General features: G+C 40.4%; 2 protein-coding genes across 2 annotated transcripts in view; both read right to left on the bottom strand.

Moving 5' to 3' along the window:
- BTBD9 (BTB domain containing 9) overlaps nt 1-7,120 on the bottom strand; it is a 113,901-nt gene extending 106,781 nt beyond the window's left edge. Inside the window, exons 1-3 of the mRNA XM_059467585.1 lie at nt 7,090-7,120; nt 5,109-5,275; nt 16-226 (exon numbers count right to left, since the gene is read on the bottom strand). Of these exons, the coding sequence (XP_059323568.1) occupies nt 16-226; nt 5,109-5,190 (293 nt within the window). The 5' untranslated portion in view covers nt 5,191-5,275; nt 7,090-7,120. The remainder of the gene's footprint in view (nt 1-15; nt 227-5,108; nt 5,276-7,089) is intronic.
- Nucleotides 7,121-8,782: 1,662 nt separating this feature from the next.
- On the bottom strand, nt 8,783-16,153 carry GLO1 (glyoxalase I). The gene is made up of 6 exons (XM_059468876.1): nt 16,044-16,153; nt 14,924-15,006; nt 13,623-13,763; nt 12,776-12,843; nt 11,785-11,874; nt 8,783-9,959 (listed from the first exon to the last, which is right to left on the bottom strand). Exons 1-6 carry the CDS (start codon nt 16,122-16,124, stop codon nt 9,871-9,873), a joined length of 552 nt encoding a protein of 183 aa, XP_059324859.1. The 5' UTR covers nt 16,125-16,153; the 3' UTR covers nt 8,783-9,870.
- Nucleotides 16,154-17,822: the final 1,669 nt, after the last annotated feature.

The following is a 17,822-nucleotide window of genomic DNA, read 5'->3' as shown; positions in this document are numbered from 1 at the left end:
AAAAGCCTTACTCACCTGAAATAATGGCATCTAGCAGCCAGGATGACTCTGTGTGCTGGAAAACGCTTCTTTTCCACAATAAAGGTAACGTCACTGTATTCCTCCCCGTTCATCAGGGCACCAATGTGCTCGGACAGGATGTGGACGTGGTCGATCTCCCCCACAGCCGTGTACGGACGAAGCGGGTGGCTGTTACTCATCTTGGAGGGATGGTGGTACTGGTAGCCTAAAGCACAAAGAAAGCAAGCAGTATTATACAGGGCAAAAATAGTAAAAATAGCAAGCATAACTGCAATAATATAAAAAGTGACTAATCTAAGTAATTATATATTACAAGAAAAATTAAGCTGAGGTTTTCTATCAAAGTTCATTTTCAACCACACTCAACATAGCTGGCATTAACAATTCTAGCTAAGTATCTCAGAGAATTATCACCTTGTTACTCAGTCAACCCATTTACTTAAAAGAAAAAGTTGCCAACAAAGGGAATTAAAAATTAAACTATTTTACATCATGTTACCATTAGAAAGCAATTTTTATCTGAATTAAAATGCACAGACACAAAATAGAAATAAGCAAGGTAACCAATTAAGCTTAGTCTTAACTCTCCTGTCTGTACTAGAATCAGTGAAAAGTAAAAACTTTTTTTGTAGATTTCTATTCAGCATTTCAGAATTGGGAGAAAATAAACAATCAGGAAAACTTTTAATAAAGAATAAAGTCCATCAGAGAGAAAAGCTTTACAATGTACAGTTCAATTTTCTTACTCTTTACATTCTGTTTTCTTGATGACTTTGTTCCTGCACACATATACACACACACATATAAAGATATATATATATATAAAAACATACCTCTCAATCATAAAATTAGGAGATTGCCCACTAATGTGTAATACAGATAAATGCTTTAGTCATATCTTCTATAGAATTCTTTTGTTTCTTCTTCATTCACAACAGGTTTTAGCTTTTTATGGTTTTGGTTTATTTTGGCAGAGAGACTTTCTGTAGTCTCAATGGCAAGAGCATCGAAAAGTGAATTTAGGTCTTATACTGGCTTCTACTGTGACACTTTGGTTTACTTTTCTTTAAAAAGAAGTTGGGTGTTTCAGATAATGACCATCCATATCTTCAGAGATATCTTCCCTGCTCCAGTTACTAGAACTTTTCAAAACAGGCAGATATCCAGTGCTAAAAAAGGTGGTGTACCACACAATGATGAGGCCATACCTTACACACACCTAACATATGAATCTTTTAAGTCAAATATTCATGACTGAAATACACTTTTAGATTCTACTGTAAAAATACCATGAGAAAATATGTTAAAAAACCCCCAAACAGATGCACTTAGGGTTAATTATTATTTGCACTTGAACACATGGAAATGCTTTATCCAAAGTCAAGATACTGTGGAAACACAGTCCCAAAGAATCTCAAATGAAGCTACACAAAAAGTGATAGAAATAGAAAATAAAATTTAAGAAAAAATACAGCATACTAAATCAATCACAGAGCACAACACAAATGGGAACAAACTCCCAGGTTTCCACTGGCTGTCTGTGCTACTTGAATTAGAAGCTGTGTGCCTGTGTAGCCACTGCAGCACAGAACCAGCAACACTGGCCAAGATAGTGGAGGCAGCCTACCGATGGGAACACAGAACACTGCAGTCATTCTTCTATCCTGACATGAAAGCAAATTACTTTTCAGGTTTTCATCCTAACAGACTACTTCTTCCACTTGCATTGGTTAACTTACAATTAGTCAAGACAATTTAGATTTATTCTACATACACTTCCCGTACGATTTACTTTCTAACAAGCAAGATTAAGCTGATTACATCAGCCCAGCAACATCTGTTTGTACCAGCAACACCACTTACCACAATGTAATTGTTTGACACTTCATAGACAATGGTAAAATTGAAATGTCTTCGAAATAGAAAACTTTTTATTACACTGAGGGAGTATGCAAAAAGATGTTATTTGTTACTCAGCTACAGTCTCCGGTCTGGGTACTCCTTGAAGAATTCCATACCACACCCATAATTGCTGTTGCTGATCTTCATTTGCAATAGTCAGGCAAGCCAGCTACGTGTGAATTACACACCATCAAGGAACTCTGTACAATCTCTCTGCTGCTAGTTTAAACATTTGTTGATTCAGGAAGCTGATTTATGATACTTCATTCATGTACAAATATTGGCACATTTTAATTTTACAATCTATTTTTATTTCAACTTTTTTACTACATTCTACTTCTTTGTTTCCTGAATCCACTCATTTTTAAAAAGAAGAACAAGTACTGTCTGAATAAAACTGAAAGACTGTATTAACTGTGCTTTCAGTAGCTGTGGATGTTGTCATGTGCCAATAGGGCAAAAAGCTCAAGAGAAATTGTTTCTATTTAAGGTTAAATAAACAAATAAAATCAAAAGCACACTTCTCTCTCAAGAGTACATAAACCTCTGTCTAAACAAGTATCAGTGTATATAAGAGGGCAAAGTCTGAAGCAGGAAGAGTTGAGTCTGAAGCAGGAACAGTTGCTAGTGACCCGAGGATGGCCAGTCCTTATGAACATCAAGATGCTGAACAGCAAGCAATGAAAGCAGAAATTTAGATATCGGCCTGTGTGTAAGCAGCAAGGCAAATTTCTTCTGATGTGTAATGCTCTCCAAATTGCTGGTTCCATGTACTATTCCAGCCATCAGTTTCAAACACAAATCTGGTGAGCACAGGAAATACAGGACTCAAATGATGGCTACAAGCTGAGGAGGCCTTTCAAATGTTTGAATGACCCAAAGCGCTGGGCACTGTCACCTTTACAAAACCATGGCCATGCCTATTCTGTGTGCCATGGGTACCTCCAGTATACTGAAGAAACACACCAACTCATCTATTGTCTACGAGTACAGATTTCCAACACAAGTTCTGTCTGTATTGTGGACTTTTCATATAAAGACCTGTGAGACAGTCCTGCCTCCAAATACAGAACCAAATAATACATGACTTCACTTCCTAGGCTGGATTAATTAATGGTACAAATTCAGGCAACCCTTTAAGTGATCTGTACATTTCTTGTTTGAGGAAGTAAAACTTAATAACCTCTTTAGTTGTGCCAAATTGCTATGTGCTCACAACTTCCCTGTATAGCTAAACATGTCTTTTTCTAGTTGTTATTCGAAAGTAATATTTATGATTTTAAAAAAAATGGATGCTGCTAAAAATTTGCACACAACCTTCCCTGAAGCTCCTTCTGGCTCTTCTGTCATCAAACAACATCACCTTTTCAGAAAATACAGATGCTTACTCTTCCTGGCAGTCAAAGAACATGTCATTTGTAAGCCTGCTGCCAGCACCACAACCTACTTCCAGGAGGTATTCAGAGCTAATTAACTGCTTCAGGAGTCGTCTGCTGCAGCTTTGGTCATGACACAGAAATAAACAATCAAAACAGTCTTCTCAGTGATTTTGAGGCACCATTAGAACTGCGACAATATGAAAAAGCATTTTTTAAGTCCTAAGGCCTACAAACCACTTTTCTGAACTCAGTGAAAGACACGCTATTTGGTGGCCATCTTTAACAGTGAGCATGTGAAAAATGCAGCCCAGTATTTATGGCATAAGGCAGCATGCAATGCTACATAATGTGCACTGTGCCTGGAGAAACAACAACCCCCTCCATGCTTTCAGTTTTCTGTACTTCTACTTAGTAGGTAATCTGTAACAGGTTATGTGATACAAAAACATCATCTAGGAAATTTAGCAACAACAGCAATGACATCCTTTCTGAACAACTCTCAGTTGCAATGAAAGATCAGCATTCAGTCTCTTCCCGCCCTCATTTAGGCTAACATTGAAGGATCCTCTGAAAAGCAGTGCTGCTTCAATGAAACATGGGAGTGTTGTTTTTCTACCAGGTAATAATGAATTATTTGAAGAAAAATTTTACATAACATGAGTAAAGAATGCTTACATAACAGCTCTATCAAAACTTTAGAAATAAATGCAAGTAAACAGACTATTGCTAGAATTAATTTTTTCATTAAACAAGTCCAGCTTATAGACACTGAGCAAATAACTTCATACTCTTAAAACAACTAATTCCTACATCCTCTAGTTTGTACCTAGCAAGCTAATACTTTTATCAGAATTAGAAAAAGAAAATTTTCTTAAATTTTCTTTTACATTCTCTGATCTAAAAATTGTTTCTCAGTTGATTGGATGGCACTTGAGTAGTATTTCGATTTTTTGTAATTTCATTACTTCATAATTACTTCATATATTGTAAAAAAATTCCAGTAAAATATTACTTTAGTTTCAATTTCCATTACCACAGACTCCCAGAACATGACAGATGTAACAGTAACACTACTGTACAAACATACCACTGGTTAAATCATACTGTTTTTGTATTTCCAATGGATACACATATGTCTTTTCATAAATATATAATCTCAGGAAACAGAAATTTTCACTAAATACTTCAACATTCAGAGTGTAAATACTTTGCTTCTGTCAGAACCCTAGCTCCTTTGCACTTCCAAGTAACAATGGTTAGTTCAACCAAAGTTGAACCTGAGTGAAAATTGTAACGGGAAAAAAAACCAACCCCAAACAAGATTTGATACTTTGTAGCCAAAACCACAAATAACATAATCAACTCATAGGACTTGAAAATCGACAGAATCTGAAAGCACAAATAAGGGCAATTCACAGAACTTCCAAGTCTCATCTCCAACCCTTCTGTTGCGAAAGGATTAAAAGGAAAGCAGATGGTAACATTAATGGAGACTAACCCACCATCCAATCACAGCATTCTAAACGGCAATTTAGTACAAAAAAATGTTTTGACTCAAAGCATATGGGGAGTTATGCCCTGCTCATCTGCAGACACATTCCTGTCACTTAAGTGCTGTAGTGCTAACATTTTACATTCCGCTCAGACACTTTCCTGTCACAGAAGAGAAGGAGTAAGTTTAGCAAAGTACAAAGAACAATATACTTAGTGCAGATTATTTATTAACACATATATAAAATTAACCTGGTTAAAATGGCATACAACAAAACCATTAAAATCTCAAGAAAACACATGGGGCCCACTCACCAGTGAAGCTGTCTGAAGACCTGCAGTGCGCGTAGCCCGTAGGCAGATTCCCTGCCTCTGGGAAATTAGGGTTCTTCGCCATTCTGAACAACGGGCAGACTGAACAGCAAGCTCATAGAAATGTTATTCAGCAACATCCAGCTGCACAGCAACAACTGGACCATTTCCTGGAACAATGCATGAAATACACACCATCAGAAAGCATGAGCACAAAGCCTAATGATGAAAGTGAGAGAGATGTGTATTTCTCAACTCCTTGCAGAAATAAATCCTTTAAAAAGCCTTCAATTTAATGGGAAAACTTCTAAAAACAGAATTCAGGAATAGTATCGCTATTCTGAGTCATCATAACTTAATTTTGACCACTAATATTTTTAACCATCACAGAAGACCGTAACACATTGCCGTATTTATTATAAACCAAAAATTTCCATCCTGACATTTCTGCTACATCTCAGCATTAACATCCCTGAAAACGCCATTTTCCCAGATGGGTGTCCTAATTAAACCAGGTCCGTACAAACTGTGTAACACATGCATTATTCCCCACACAGACAAAATTCTCCAAGTGTTCTTGCCTAACTAAAGTTTTAGGGGTTCTGTTTGGGTTTTGGTGGTTGTTTTTTTTACAAAACTTAAGGCAGTTGCTGACCTTTCTATTGCACAAGCCTTTTTTTAAACAGGAAACCAAAATAAAACTGTAAGGTCAGGAAATGGAGAAATCCAGAGGCTTGACTGGCTTAAATACATAACCAAGATAACAAGTCTCTCTTAACAATTACAAATTACTGTTAATCTTCCCATCAAACATTCCAGGAGGAAAAATAAACTGTATTTAATTTGCTACATGGATGATATCTTGATCTATGAATTCTCTCATATGGGTCACTCTAATTTTCTTTATGGGATATGTTTAAGAGAACAAAGGAGGAGAAGGAAGAAAAAAAAAATTTAGGCGGTCTCATGAACTAGGAAGTAATCACACCTTAATCCTGCAAATCAAGTCCAGGCTTTTTGCAAAGAAAGTCTCCTGGTTTTTGAGGATCAAAATGTAACATGTAAGTATCTTTCCTATAAGTAATGCATGTTATCAAGTTGGCCTGTGTTATCAAAATACATAGAAAAGCCATTCATTAAAATTCTCGGGATCTTTTTTTGTTAAATTTGAGTAAACATCTCAACGGAACAGTTCTAGCAGCTGATTTAGAATTGTAACAGAAGACACACCAAATACACCTGCTCTGTGAGCGGGCTCAAATTAAATCCTAAAACACATAAAAGCTTAAATGATTCCAGCACAGGACTTTAAAGAGGTCTGTTTGCTGTGCTTTAAAAACATGAGCAAAAGACATTGTCCGGCAAGAGAGATCACCGGCAGATTGCTACCAAGTTAACATCAAGTTGTTTTTTTTTTTTAAATCTGATAATATGTCTCCTAAGCTAAGAGTAACTCCAATGAATCACAGTAGTGCGTAACTTGCAGAGTGGTTAAACTACTACGACACCAAAGCACCAGGGAAAACACTGAGTACTGCGAGAGCGTCAAAATACCGAACTTATACTTTATATGAGATGAAATTCGAATTAGAAGGCCAAGGAGGGCCTTGAGGAGCCGGCCAGGGGCGGACGAGGGGCCGGCAGGTGAGGCGGGCGCGGAGCGGAGCCGGCGGTGCGCCCAAGGTCGCGCCCGGGGCAGCCCGGGCCGCCACCGACCCGCAGCTCGGGAGGCGCCAGGGGAAGCGACCCCGGCCCGCTCGGCCGCTCCTCCCTTGCCTCCACAACAAGGCACTTCAGGTGAATCCGCTTCCCCGCCAAACGCGCCCGCCGCCTTCCCCGGACGGCAGCGCTCCCCCGGCCCGGCCCGCCCTGCCCGCGCCCGGCGGGAGCCGCCGACGGCAGCACCTCCGGACCCCGGGCGGCCTCGGAACCCCGCTCGGCCTGGGGGTCGCGGCCGCCGCGCCCTCCCGCCCGCGGGACTCACCGGCCCCGCCGCCGCCGAGGCCTCCTCCCCCCGCCCCGCCGCCGCTCATACGTCACCCGGCGGCGCGCTGACGTCACCGGGCAGCAGCGGCCTGCGTGTGACGCAAGCGGGTCCCGGCGCGCCGCGGGAGCGCCGCCGCCGCCGTTGTGTTTCCTGCTCCGCCCCTGGAGCGCGGCGGGCGGCACGGACAGAGCGGCGCGGCGCGGCCCGACACCGGCACTGCGGATCAGCGAGCGGTGTTAACCTTCCCCGCCACCCGCCCGCTGTTCCTCGGCCGCGTCCAAAAGCCCCGTTTCCTTGGTAGCGGCGTGCGTGGCTCCTGCCCTCCGGTGCGCGTCCTTCTTTCCTGCGTCAGGAGAGCTTCTCCCAGCGGGAATGGGGAATGTGGGCCTGTCGCTGTGTAACCGTGAGAGTGACTTCGGCTGCACTGCACGAAGCTAAATTTAAGCCCTCCGAGAGGCAAAGCACTACACGTTATTTAATGCCACGCTTTATTTAGAAGAAAGGAAGCCTTCCTTGGAAGAAGCAAAAATAGCGGCCTGTAATCAGTGAGAACATGGAACAATTTCAAAAATGTTCTACATCTAAAATATTTTAAAGACGCTGCAGGTTAAAAGACTTACCATTAAGTGTTTTTCTTTAGTAGTTTATTCTTGGATTTCCTGTCTGTGGATACTGGTTTAAATTAGTTCTCAGTATGACAAGCAGCAGTACCTTTTTCTCAAAGAAACCCAAACCCACACCTTGTCCACTTCGTCATACTTCTGTAACTAGTTTGTAGATGCCAGTGGATTTTTACTAGTTCCCTCTTTACTACCTCAAAATCTATAATGTCCACACTTTGTCAAGCATATAAAAAACCAAGGGTCACTACAAGATTAGCCAACATGCTTAGAGTAAATTTTGATTACTAAGCAGAGAAGCCTGCTCCTACTTCTGTAGTTATCCACTGGACTACATGATAGGAAAGATGTGTGCCAATGTCTTTCCAAACAATTCCATGGGCAGCGTGTGTTAATGTCTTTGAAACAGTTCCTAATGTCTCTACCAACTTCAATCTGCAGGTTTGTTAGAGCCCAGAAATTTGACTCCTGAAACAAATGGGTCCCCATGCAAGCCTGAGATTCTGAACTTTGGGCGGAAATGACATGTTTATGGAGGAAGTATGTGGTAGGCAGTTCAGGAAGGCTGTACCTTCCCAGTACCTCAGCCAGTGGGGAAAGGAGGAGGGCAACATGTGGCTGGGAGTTTATAACAGGTGCGCCCCCAGTGAACTCTCTCCCTTTATTAGAACAAATTTGCAGCACTCCTCTGTCTCCTTTGTGGACACTGGCTTTCCACAGTGTGGCTTTTCTGCTCACACAGGGGCTTTCCAGAGTCCTTCCACCATCTGGGACCAATATATGACAGGAGGAGCTGGAGTCAAGCCTCACCCAGTTTTTAGGTGGCCAACTCCCTTTGGTGCTGGCCAGCACCAGGCAATTGATTGGGCTCCCAGGACTGTCCAGGAGACAGAGAAATGGACCAGTGAGGTCTGTGAAGAGTCCAGAGGAAAGGACCACAGTTAAGGACCACTGGAAATTTCACTGCTGAGTACAATGATTCAAAACAGAATCCTCAAAGCAAAACAGCGAGCCTTTCCGTCATCTAGAATTCAACAATAAGCAAAGCAACACATCATCATGCTTTAACATTTCTTGTAGTTTTCACCAATGCTTTATTGGGAAGTGAACTGCAATGCCTTTACACTATTCATTAGCCTTTGGTTACACTACACATTACTTGGTAGCCACATAACTGAAGAAGTTAGGTGCTATTCAAACCAGAGTGAGACAAAGCAGAGGGTTTTAGAGTTTGTGTAACACATGGAAATGCTACATGTTTTCCTGCTGCTCACAGGTGTGTACCATCACTTGTTTTGGGAGGGCAGATCAAATGTCTAGTAGTAGCAAACTGTTGTTTCAGATACTCTTTCATTAATTTCCTAAGGCAGAATATACAGAGCATTTAAGTCAAATATAGCCTCAGGCTTCTACTGAAACAAAAATTACGAGCAAGTTCTTCCTAGTGTTGAAAGAGACAAGGGTTACTGTGAGTTAGCAACAACGAGACCTCTTTTCTTGGCTATCACTCAGCAGTCAGAAACTGAGCTGAAAGACTGAATTCTTTCTGCTGTACAGATTTATTCCCTCTGTAAAATTTCTTTTTGAAAGACTGCTTAAGGCTGCTCCTTAAAAGAGTTTTGCTTGGAATAATGTAAGTAAGATTATGACTTTTATAAGCATGCCACTACTCCAGTCAAAATTAGCCTGACTTTTATTTTCTAGTATACAAGATAGGTTATGAAGCTTTCAGGATATTTTGACTTCATAAAAAAATATACTGAAGTTTCTTTTTTGCCGCCTCATTGATGCTCATCAGTAGTAACACAGGAGTTGTTGTCATTGCTAGTTTAAATCTAATCAGTGTGATATGCAGTGAGCTTCTGGTCACTTATCTTTTGACAGTGTTTACTGAAATATTAACATAATCAATGTTCAAGAGGAGAATCTGTTTAAGTGCTCTTCCAGAAAATGATTGAGTGTTCCTAACTGGAAACAATTTGCAGTGACATCACAGGACAAGACAAAAGGAATCCAAGTGAGGTCCCAGGGGATAGTTTTGGAGGAGACTCTGAACGTGACTGATTCCTCTCTATTAAGCAAATTTCACAAACACTGTTTCAGATCTTCTCCGGGAGTCTGAAAATGGGTCTCTTTTATACAATATACTTCACTGGAACTAAGTGAGAGTCACCATGTGGTTAGGATTCAAAATTTCAATCCAGTAGCCATCAGGATCCTGAACAAATGCAAGTCCTTTCATTTTACCTATTAGGGAAAAAACAAAAGATAAAATTAAGACTACATGACTGGTTCTAAATGTCAAATATGATCACTTTGAAAAATATTTTTCCTTTTGCATGAGAATTAGTTCAGATTTAGATGGATAATTCTAAAAACATCCAGATTAGTTTTTAATCAGCATTACATCTTTGTATGCAAAAGTGTCAATCCTACTCTCAATAAAGCAGTAGCTAAAAGTCACCTTGCAATTCCATCTTGTTGATTGAAGTTTTTTGCATATGCCCCGGTAAGTGTTCATCCTTGAAATTCAGGAAAATATTTTTGTGCTCTGGGGATGTTTTAATATATTTTCTTGAGCTGGCTTTGCTGTTATAAAATCCTATGTTCCTCTACCCTATTAATCTCCCATCATTTCTGACTCCACACTGAACTTTCACCATAAAAATTTTACCTCTGACATGGTTTACAGTATACTTCTGCATCACTTCATAAAGCAGAGAAATGCAGGACACAATTGTTATAAATTTTACTGTTTATATTATTCCTTAAAACAGGGTCCCCAAAAGTTGTTTTCAACAGTAGATCAGGATAGCACAGGTCAACGTGTTATCTTTTAAGTGTTAACCACACACTTGTAGTTATAGTTGCTCCAATAAAGTTATTTACTGTAACAGAACCAGCCTAGCTCTTAATATTTTCTAGTCACAAGAACAACTGAGAAAATAGATGTTTGACCACTAAAGCAGGAAAGTAAACCCAAGGCTTGATCTCCCAGCTTGCTCTGCAAAAAATATGAAGCCCAAAACTACTTCCTCCTCCTTGTCATTGCTGCATCAATTTTGTTTCTGAATTTTAAAGAAGAGCTTTTGTTCTGCCCCCACCTCTTGTCTGCTTCAGGAGTTCTTGTGATTCTCTCCATATATAGTCTAAGCTTTTACTTCTATGTACTTTCATTCCTACCACTGCACTAAGTCAGCAACTCTCATTTCAAGCCTCTCACTGTTTAACAGACAAATTAAAAAAGGCTCAGAAACTCTAAAATGCTAGAAATACCAAGATCTATTCTTAATTCAAGAAATCAAGTTACGTTTACAGCTATATTTCTTATTTTGCTTCAGCTGAGAACACAGAGAATAAGATGAAAATTACTTAATTCTGTTTTAATTACTAGTATTACATGTCTGTTTTTGAATGCATCAATTCTAAAAATCTCATGAGGTCTTTTTATGTAAGAGAATCCAGCTGAAAAATGCAAGACTTCTCACCACTTGCAATATTTTCACATACACATTCTTTGCTTATATACTCTCTAGACATTTGTGCTATATATTATGTAATTCAATTATGATATAAACTAATGGGGCTATTCCTACGAAATCTGAAAAAGCCAGTTAAAAATATAATAACTAGTAGGTTGTATAGCAGGTGTTAGGTGGATTTACATGAAAATAGCCAGAAAAGTCAAGAATGACTCAGTTTAAATGAGTAGGAATTATTGTTTTCTGACTTATTTTCCTAAGCAGATTGTTATTCCTTCTTATTTCCAAGCAGATGTGCCATGTAAATTTGATCCATGTTACAGTAATTCTGTAACAACTAGGCAGCAGTATACATGACATGTCAGGCTGCATACAGAAAGCATGTAGCAGACTGATTTATTATTGTTACTGAGATGAATCTATTGCCAGTTTTGCCCACTCTATAAGGTGGTGCAGGAGTAACTGGTTCTAGAAACCTCTAAGCAGTGGCAACTCCTAGCAACACATTACCCAGCTTTCCAGGAAGATCTCATCCATAGAATATACTAAAACAAAAAAAAAGTTTACTTGCATTTCTGATCAAGACTTACCATCATCTGGTTTCTTCACAAATTTCACTCCTAGTTCTTCAAACCTCTTACAAGCTTTATAGACATCAGGAACAGCAATTCCAATGTGTCCTGTGCAAGAAGGTAAAAAGAGTGAAGTGCATTATAAATATTGCTGAGTGTTCTGTGGAAGTTAGTTCAGTATTTCATGCTGCAGTTCACATAAATTAAGACTATATTTAAGAACAAACTCCAGGAAGAGCGTTTTGGGTATTAACATTATTCTTCTTCAAACAGTTGTCTTTTGATAATGCCTTTTAAACACAAATGTTAGAGTTGAAGTATCTTGTGTTGTTTAGACAAGAACTTTATTTAGAATAGGAAAAACCAAGATTTTCAATCAAACTGTTATATCAGCATGTTCTTCCTTGAAGCAGAGCTCCATAACAGGATTTTGCTGTATTTGCCCTGTTTGACAGCACATGGACTTCACCATTAATGCTGTTTTTGCAGAGACTGACACTAGTGCTATGCAAGGACTGAGCTTACAAATCACTTCAGGAGCTTTAAATGTCAAGTGGCTGGACCAAGTGTGAAAACTTATTTCACAGCAGTGACCTTTCAAGCATTCAGGAGTATCAAATCAAGCCACACAAATAATATCCTCAGTGCTACAGATGAGTGGAATTGTCCTCCTACCTTAAAATCATTAACTAGTGGATTATACAGCAGAAATCCAAGATGAAATCAGTTTAAGCACCATGATAATCTAATATACAACCACAACTGATGTTCTTCACTCAGTAGTTACAATTAGCATGTGTTGGCTTGCCAGAGGATTAGATTCTTGATAAAGAGTGAAGCTATGGCTCATTACTCTGAAACACATTGCTTCATTTATTTTCATCATCCTTCACAGGATACATGTTGAAAGAAGAGAGATAAAGGATGAAAGGCAAGTTTTCTGCTTTCCAAGAGTTAGTACATTTTATTTCAAATATTAAAAACTATAAACACAAGACTAAAGACCTACCAAATCCACGGGGATCTGAGTTGCCATTGTGGTAAGACTGACTGTCATCGTTTTCAGTGCCCCAGTTGCTGTAAGAAGTAATTATTACATATTGAAGAAAAGCATTCAAATTAACTAATTCTAAATGTTCAGTTTCCTTGGGGAGGGTAAATTGTTTCTCCTAAAAAAAGAGAGAATTTCAGCTGTTGGCTGCATTCATTAAACTACAAAGATCTTCCTTAGTTATGGGCTCCAGGGATGGTCTTGGGACTAACCCAGCCATGTTCACATTCCCTCACTATTATTTAGGCTCCACATTTGAATGAGTCAGGAGTACTCCTGTCTCATTCAGCTTAGGGAGGTTTTGCTGCACAAATCAGTTGAGCTACCCATCACTGGGAACAGCAAGTGAGGGTAGCAGGTCATGCAGTTAAGACAGCATTTGGGAGATTGTGTCTGCACAATTATAACGATTAGGAGCATTAACCAAATTGTCCTGTTTACAGGAAGCACATGTTTTGACTTAATACCTCTTCAGATTAGATTCCAAAAGCAATAGTTACCCATTATTAGGATGCTTTGGGGATCCAAAGAAAGGTCCCTAATTTACTTACACACATGCCATGCATATAAAATGTATCAAGTACTGTTTCATATTAGTGTTCACCTAGCAGTTTGAAAGAGCTCTGAAAGAGGAAGATTAACCTTTCCAAGTATCCAATCTTGGATACATTCTAATATGGTATGACAGTGAAGATGTATCCCAAGTAATGATCAAAATTTTTATTAAATCTAATGGGATTTACACTTATCCAATACTTTCTAATCACTGTTACAAAGTGTCATCTCTCCTTATGTAAATACTTACTGTGTCAGTTCAAGTGTAGCTTTTCTAGAGAAGGTCCAGGGTGTTCTCTCAGCTTTATCTTTTGGGATATCGTTTTTATCTTCATACCCCAGGAAATAGAGTGAGAACTTCATAGTAGGAAAGTCAAATTTTTGAAGCAGTCTAAAGGGCAACAATTATTTTGAAATAGTAACTTAAAAGGGTAGTCAGGCAGCTTGCAAATAAACCAAGATGCTTCTCCTATAGAAAATTATTTCCATGAATTTTTATTGTTCTATAATCCATACCTTAAAATACTACATTTTAAACTATCAAATAAAAATACCTCAGAACACCTTACAAACCTACAAAATTTAAAATAATCAGATGTTTAAAAACCAAACTACCAGTAACTGAATAGAAAAGTTAGTACAAAGGCTTGGATCTTCAGATTGTCACATGTTACTTAACTGTGTTTTCACAGGAAAACCTGTAACCACTTTAAAAATCACCAAGGAATAAAAATATATACTTTGACTCTTACTCATTCTAGAGAGTTCATTGGCACCGGACAAAGTTTAAGAACACAGCAAACATAGATAAAATAGATGAAATACATTTAGATGAAAATACCTTTACATTTACAATTTCAATAGCTAGCTGTAATAATAAAATCCCTTTCAGATGTGATAATTTAATCAATTAAAAATACATGAAGCATACATTTTTATGTAGGACATTTAACTGGAACAAGTAGGCATGCAAAATTAATCTAATTTCTTTTTTACAAAGTATTTAATTTTCATTTTCACTGCAGTGGAAGTAATTTATTTTACTTTAGTCTGGACTCATTTCAAGACGTTTAAAAACATAACTCAAATGCTAAGAATGCACAAAACCCCCAGCATAAATGTGTTAAGCTACTGCATGGCATATGCCTTCCAAAAGCCCTCTCCAAAAGACTGAGTCTGGACTTTGTCTTTATCCTTTATTGATTTATTCTCATGTGATTGGAGGCAGTCATAAGCCTCCTCATTATAAGCGCAGTCATAAAAGTTACCAGTCAGCTGCAGGCTCAGTGAAGAGGAAGTAAGCAAGTTGTACCCTGATAATTAATGACCTATTCAAGAAAAAACGAAATTTCTAGTCAAGGCCAATATTAGTTCATTTGCAGCTTAGGCATCTACAGCTTACTGCCAGACCATCCAACTAAGCATCAGCTGATGGGACAGCATTGTTTATGTAGTTAGACCAATTAATATAATTACATCCAAAAAAAACAGTTATTTTCAGAAGAACAGAAAAGAACTCCAAACTTATCACGGCATACAAATTCCACTCACGTCATTCCAAGTATCCTTGTATAAAAATCCAATGATTTCTTCGGATCCTTTACTCTTAACATTGTCTGCTGAAATATAAAATCCTGTGGGGAAAAAAGGTTTATACTTTATACATCAACCAGAATTGAATTATGGGTATTAACAAAGATGCCAGTTAGTAATGACTCTAAAACCAGGAGGCTCAGAAGTAAGAAAGAGAATTACTTCAAGTGTAAATAAAAGATAATTACTTCAAGTGTAAATAAAATCTTTTGTTCTGATTCTATACACACAAATTTGTGTTAAATAAATATGTCTTTGTAACGTAATGTTTAAAACAAATAAACAATCCCATGAGTGGTATCATTCAATATGTATTATCAGATGCATCAAAAAAGAGTATCCTTATATTTATTTTATGGGACTGTAGCATACATGAACAACTTCACACACAAGTGCAACAGACACATGAATATTCAATATTGAGCCTCCTAGACTCCTGAGCTCATTATTTTTATTATTTCATGGCACAGGTATTGAACTTCTGTCAAGCTTGATTATATCTTGGCAGCAAAATCGGCCTACCACTCTGTAAGGATATTTTGTTGAAGCTCCAAGGTAACTATATACCAAGAGGCTTGTGAACGACCAAGCGGATAAAAAGTACGTGGTATAATAGTTGACAGAGGTAACGGGGGGGGGGGGGGGGGGGAATAAAAATAATTCAACTACAATGTTCTCCTAATAAAAAGTAAAAAGGTTTGGGGCGTTTTGACGGATTTGTGTGTGCCGCCCGGGCAGGGACCGGCCGGAGCGCCGCGGAGCGCTCGCTCAGAGCCAGGACAGCCGCGGGCCCGGCCGAGCGCGCCCCGCGGGCTTCAGCGGCTCACACGGACCGGCCCGGACCGGCCGCCCCTCGCCATGACCCCGAACCCCGCCCGGCTGCCTGACAGACACCCCGCCAGGGCAGCTCCGGGCCCGGCCACCCTTCGCTGCCCCGCCGGGACCCGGCCCGGCCCCATGCCGGCTCCCATGCCGGCTCCCAAGCCCGGCACGTCCGCCCGCTAAGGCGCCGTGAGGGGACCGGGAAGGAGCGGGCGCCACAGCCCCGGGGCGCGCCCGTCACCGCCACCCAGCCCACCTTGGTGCTGGCATCTAGCTCCGAGCAGGCAGCGTAAGCTGCCTCGTCCGTGAGCCCGCTGGGTTCCGCGGGGGCCGCCATGTCGGGAGAGGAGGGCAGAGGGGAGGAGGAGGAGGAGGAGGAAAGGGAGGAGGAGCAGACGGGAAGGCGGCGCTGCGCCCCACGCCACCAGCGGCCCGGCCGCTCCGTCGCAAGGATGCCCGAGGAGTGCTGCGGAGGTGTGGGATCAGATGGAGGTCTGCCCGTTCATCCCTAACTCATAGCGAGCCCCTCAAGCTCTGAATGAAGCTTTTCAATTTTTGTTTTTCTGTAAATCAGTAGTTTTATCTGCACAGTTATGATTAAGAAACTACATTGTGAATGTCGTCTGCTTGGCTAATCTTCTGTTTTAAGGGAAAGAGAAAGCAATCCTACATGATGAATGGGCTCTCTGGACTAGAGCCACCAAGAGCGAAGTCAGCAAAACTGAGCAGTAAGTGGGAAAAAGATAATCCCAGCAATGAGCAATTGCAACTCTGACTCATTGACCACCCACTCAAAACGGACCCCAGACTCAAATGGAAGGAAGAATTGCGCCTGTGGACACAACTAGCCGAGCCACAACTAGCAGAGAGACACAACCAGCAAACACGAGGTTGAGCACTAATTAATAGCAAGGTTATGTCATTTTTAACTAATGAATGCTGATGCCTTTGTTTGTTGAAATTTATCAATACTGTAAAGTTTTGATTACTGGGGAGCCAGCATTTTGTGCATTACCACCCAGCTCCCTGCTTGGAGCAAACTAGAATAAAAAGTAGAAATATCTTGCCTCAGTGTGTGAATTGATGCGGCACAGGTAACAAGCCTGCGTTCAGGACACGGGCTAAAGGGAAGGAGCTTCCCTGAGTGTGGCATTACTTAGCTGAAACATGGCATGAAAGTGAGGATCCCCTATGGTGACCTAAAGATGCATCCCTCCAGTTGCCACCGTGAGGCCGAGGGTACCCCACCAGTGCCAGAGCAGACACAGCTGATAACCCAGCTCCACTGGAATGGTACTGATTTTCTAAGTCCTGGAAGTATCAGGCTGTTTGGGAATCCTGGCATTGCCTTGTTATCACACTCATGGCAGCCTTGGTTTAGTGTTGACAGAGGTTGATTTCTGCTTTTGCCTCCAGGTGCCAGGAAAATATTTCAAGTAGCATTTTTCACAGAGTCCCAGAATTGGGCAGATTGGAAGGGACTAGAGTGGATCTGTTCCAATCTCCCTGCTCATGCAGTGTTATCCCAGAGTACATGGATTGTGTCCAGGTGGTTTTTGGATATCTCCAGGGAGGGACACTCCACAACCTCTCTGGGCAATTTGTTCCAGGGCTCAGTCACTCTCACATTAAGAACTTTCTCATATTCTGATGGAACTTCCTGTGCATCACTTTCTGCCTCTTATCCCTTATCCTATTGCTTGGCACTCCAGAGAAGAGCCTGGAAACATCCTCTTGGCACTCCCCTCCCACTCCCCTTTAAATATTTTTAAACATTGATGAGGCCCCCTTTCAGTTGTCTCTTCACCCTCTGGTGGTACGCACTGTCCTTTAGTATAAAAATATCATTTCAGGCCTAAGAGTGAAGGATAATATTTCTCTCAAAAACGCAGAATGAAAACCAGGGTTGAATACCCTTTGTGGGGAAAAAAAAATTAAAACTCCACACGTTTTATAGCTGAGAGCAAAGCACTTCTGCAGCGCCGAACTCAGTCTGCGTTACTCAAGTGACTTCCATAGGCGCATTTACCCTCAC

This window comes from Ammospiza nelsoni, chromosome 3 (assembly GCF_027579445.1).
Source record: "Ammospiza nelsoni isolate bAmmNel1 chromosome 3, bAmmNel1.pri, whole genome shotgun sequence".
NCBI lineage: Eukaryota > Metazoa > Chordata > Aves > Passeriformes > Passerellidae > Ammospiza > Ammospiza nelsoni.
This window is presented reverse-complemented; position numbering and strand designations above follow the sequence as displayed.

Coding starts and splice junctions, on each gene's coding strand:
- GLO1 (XM_059468876.1), bottom strand. CDS start 16,124: ATGGCGGCCCCCGCGGAACCCAGCGGGCTCACGGACGAGGCAGCTTAC. Junction 12,844..13,622: donor GCTACACTTGAACTGACACA/GTAAGTATTTAC, acceptor TACTTCTTACAG/CAACTGGGGCACTGAAAACG. Junction 11,875..12,775: donor CTCAGATCCCCGTGGATTTG/GTAGGTCTTTAG, acceptor CTTCTTGCACAG/GACACATTGGAATTGCTGTT.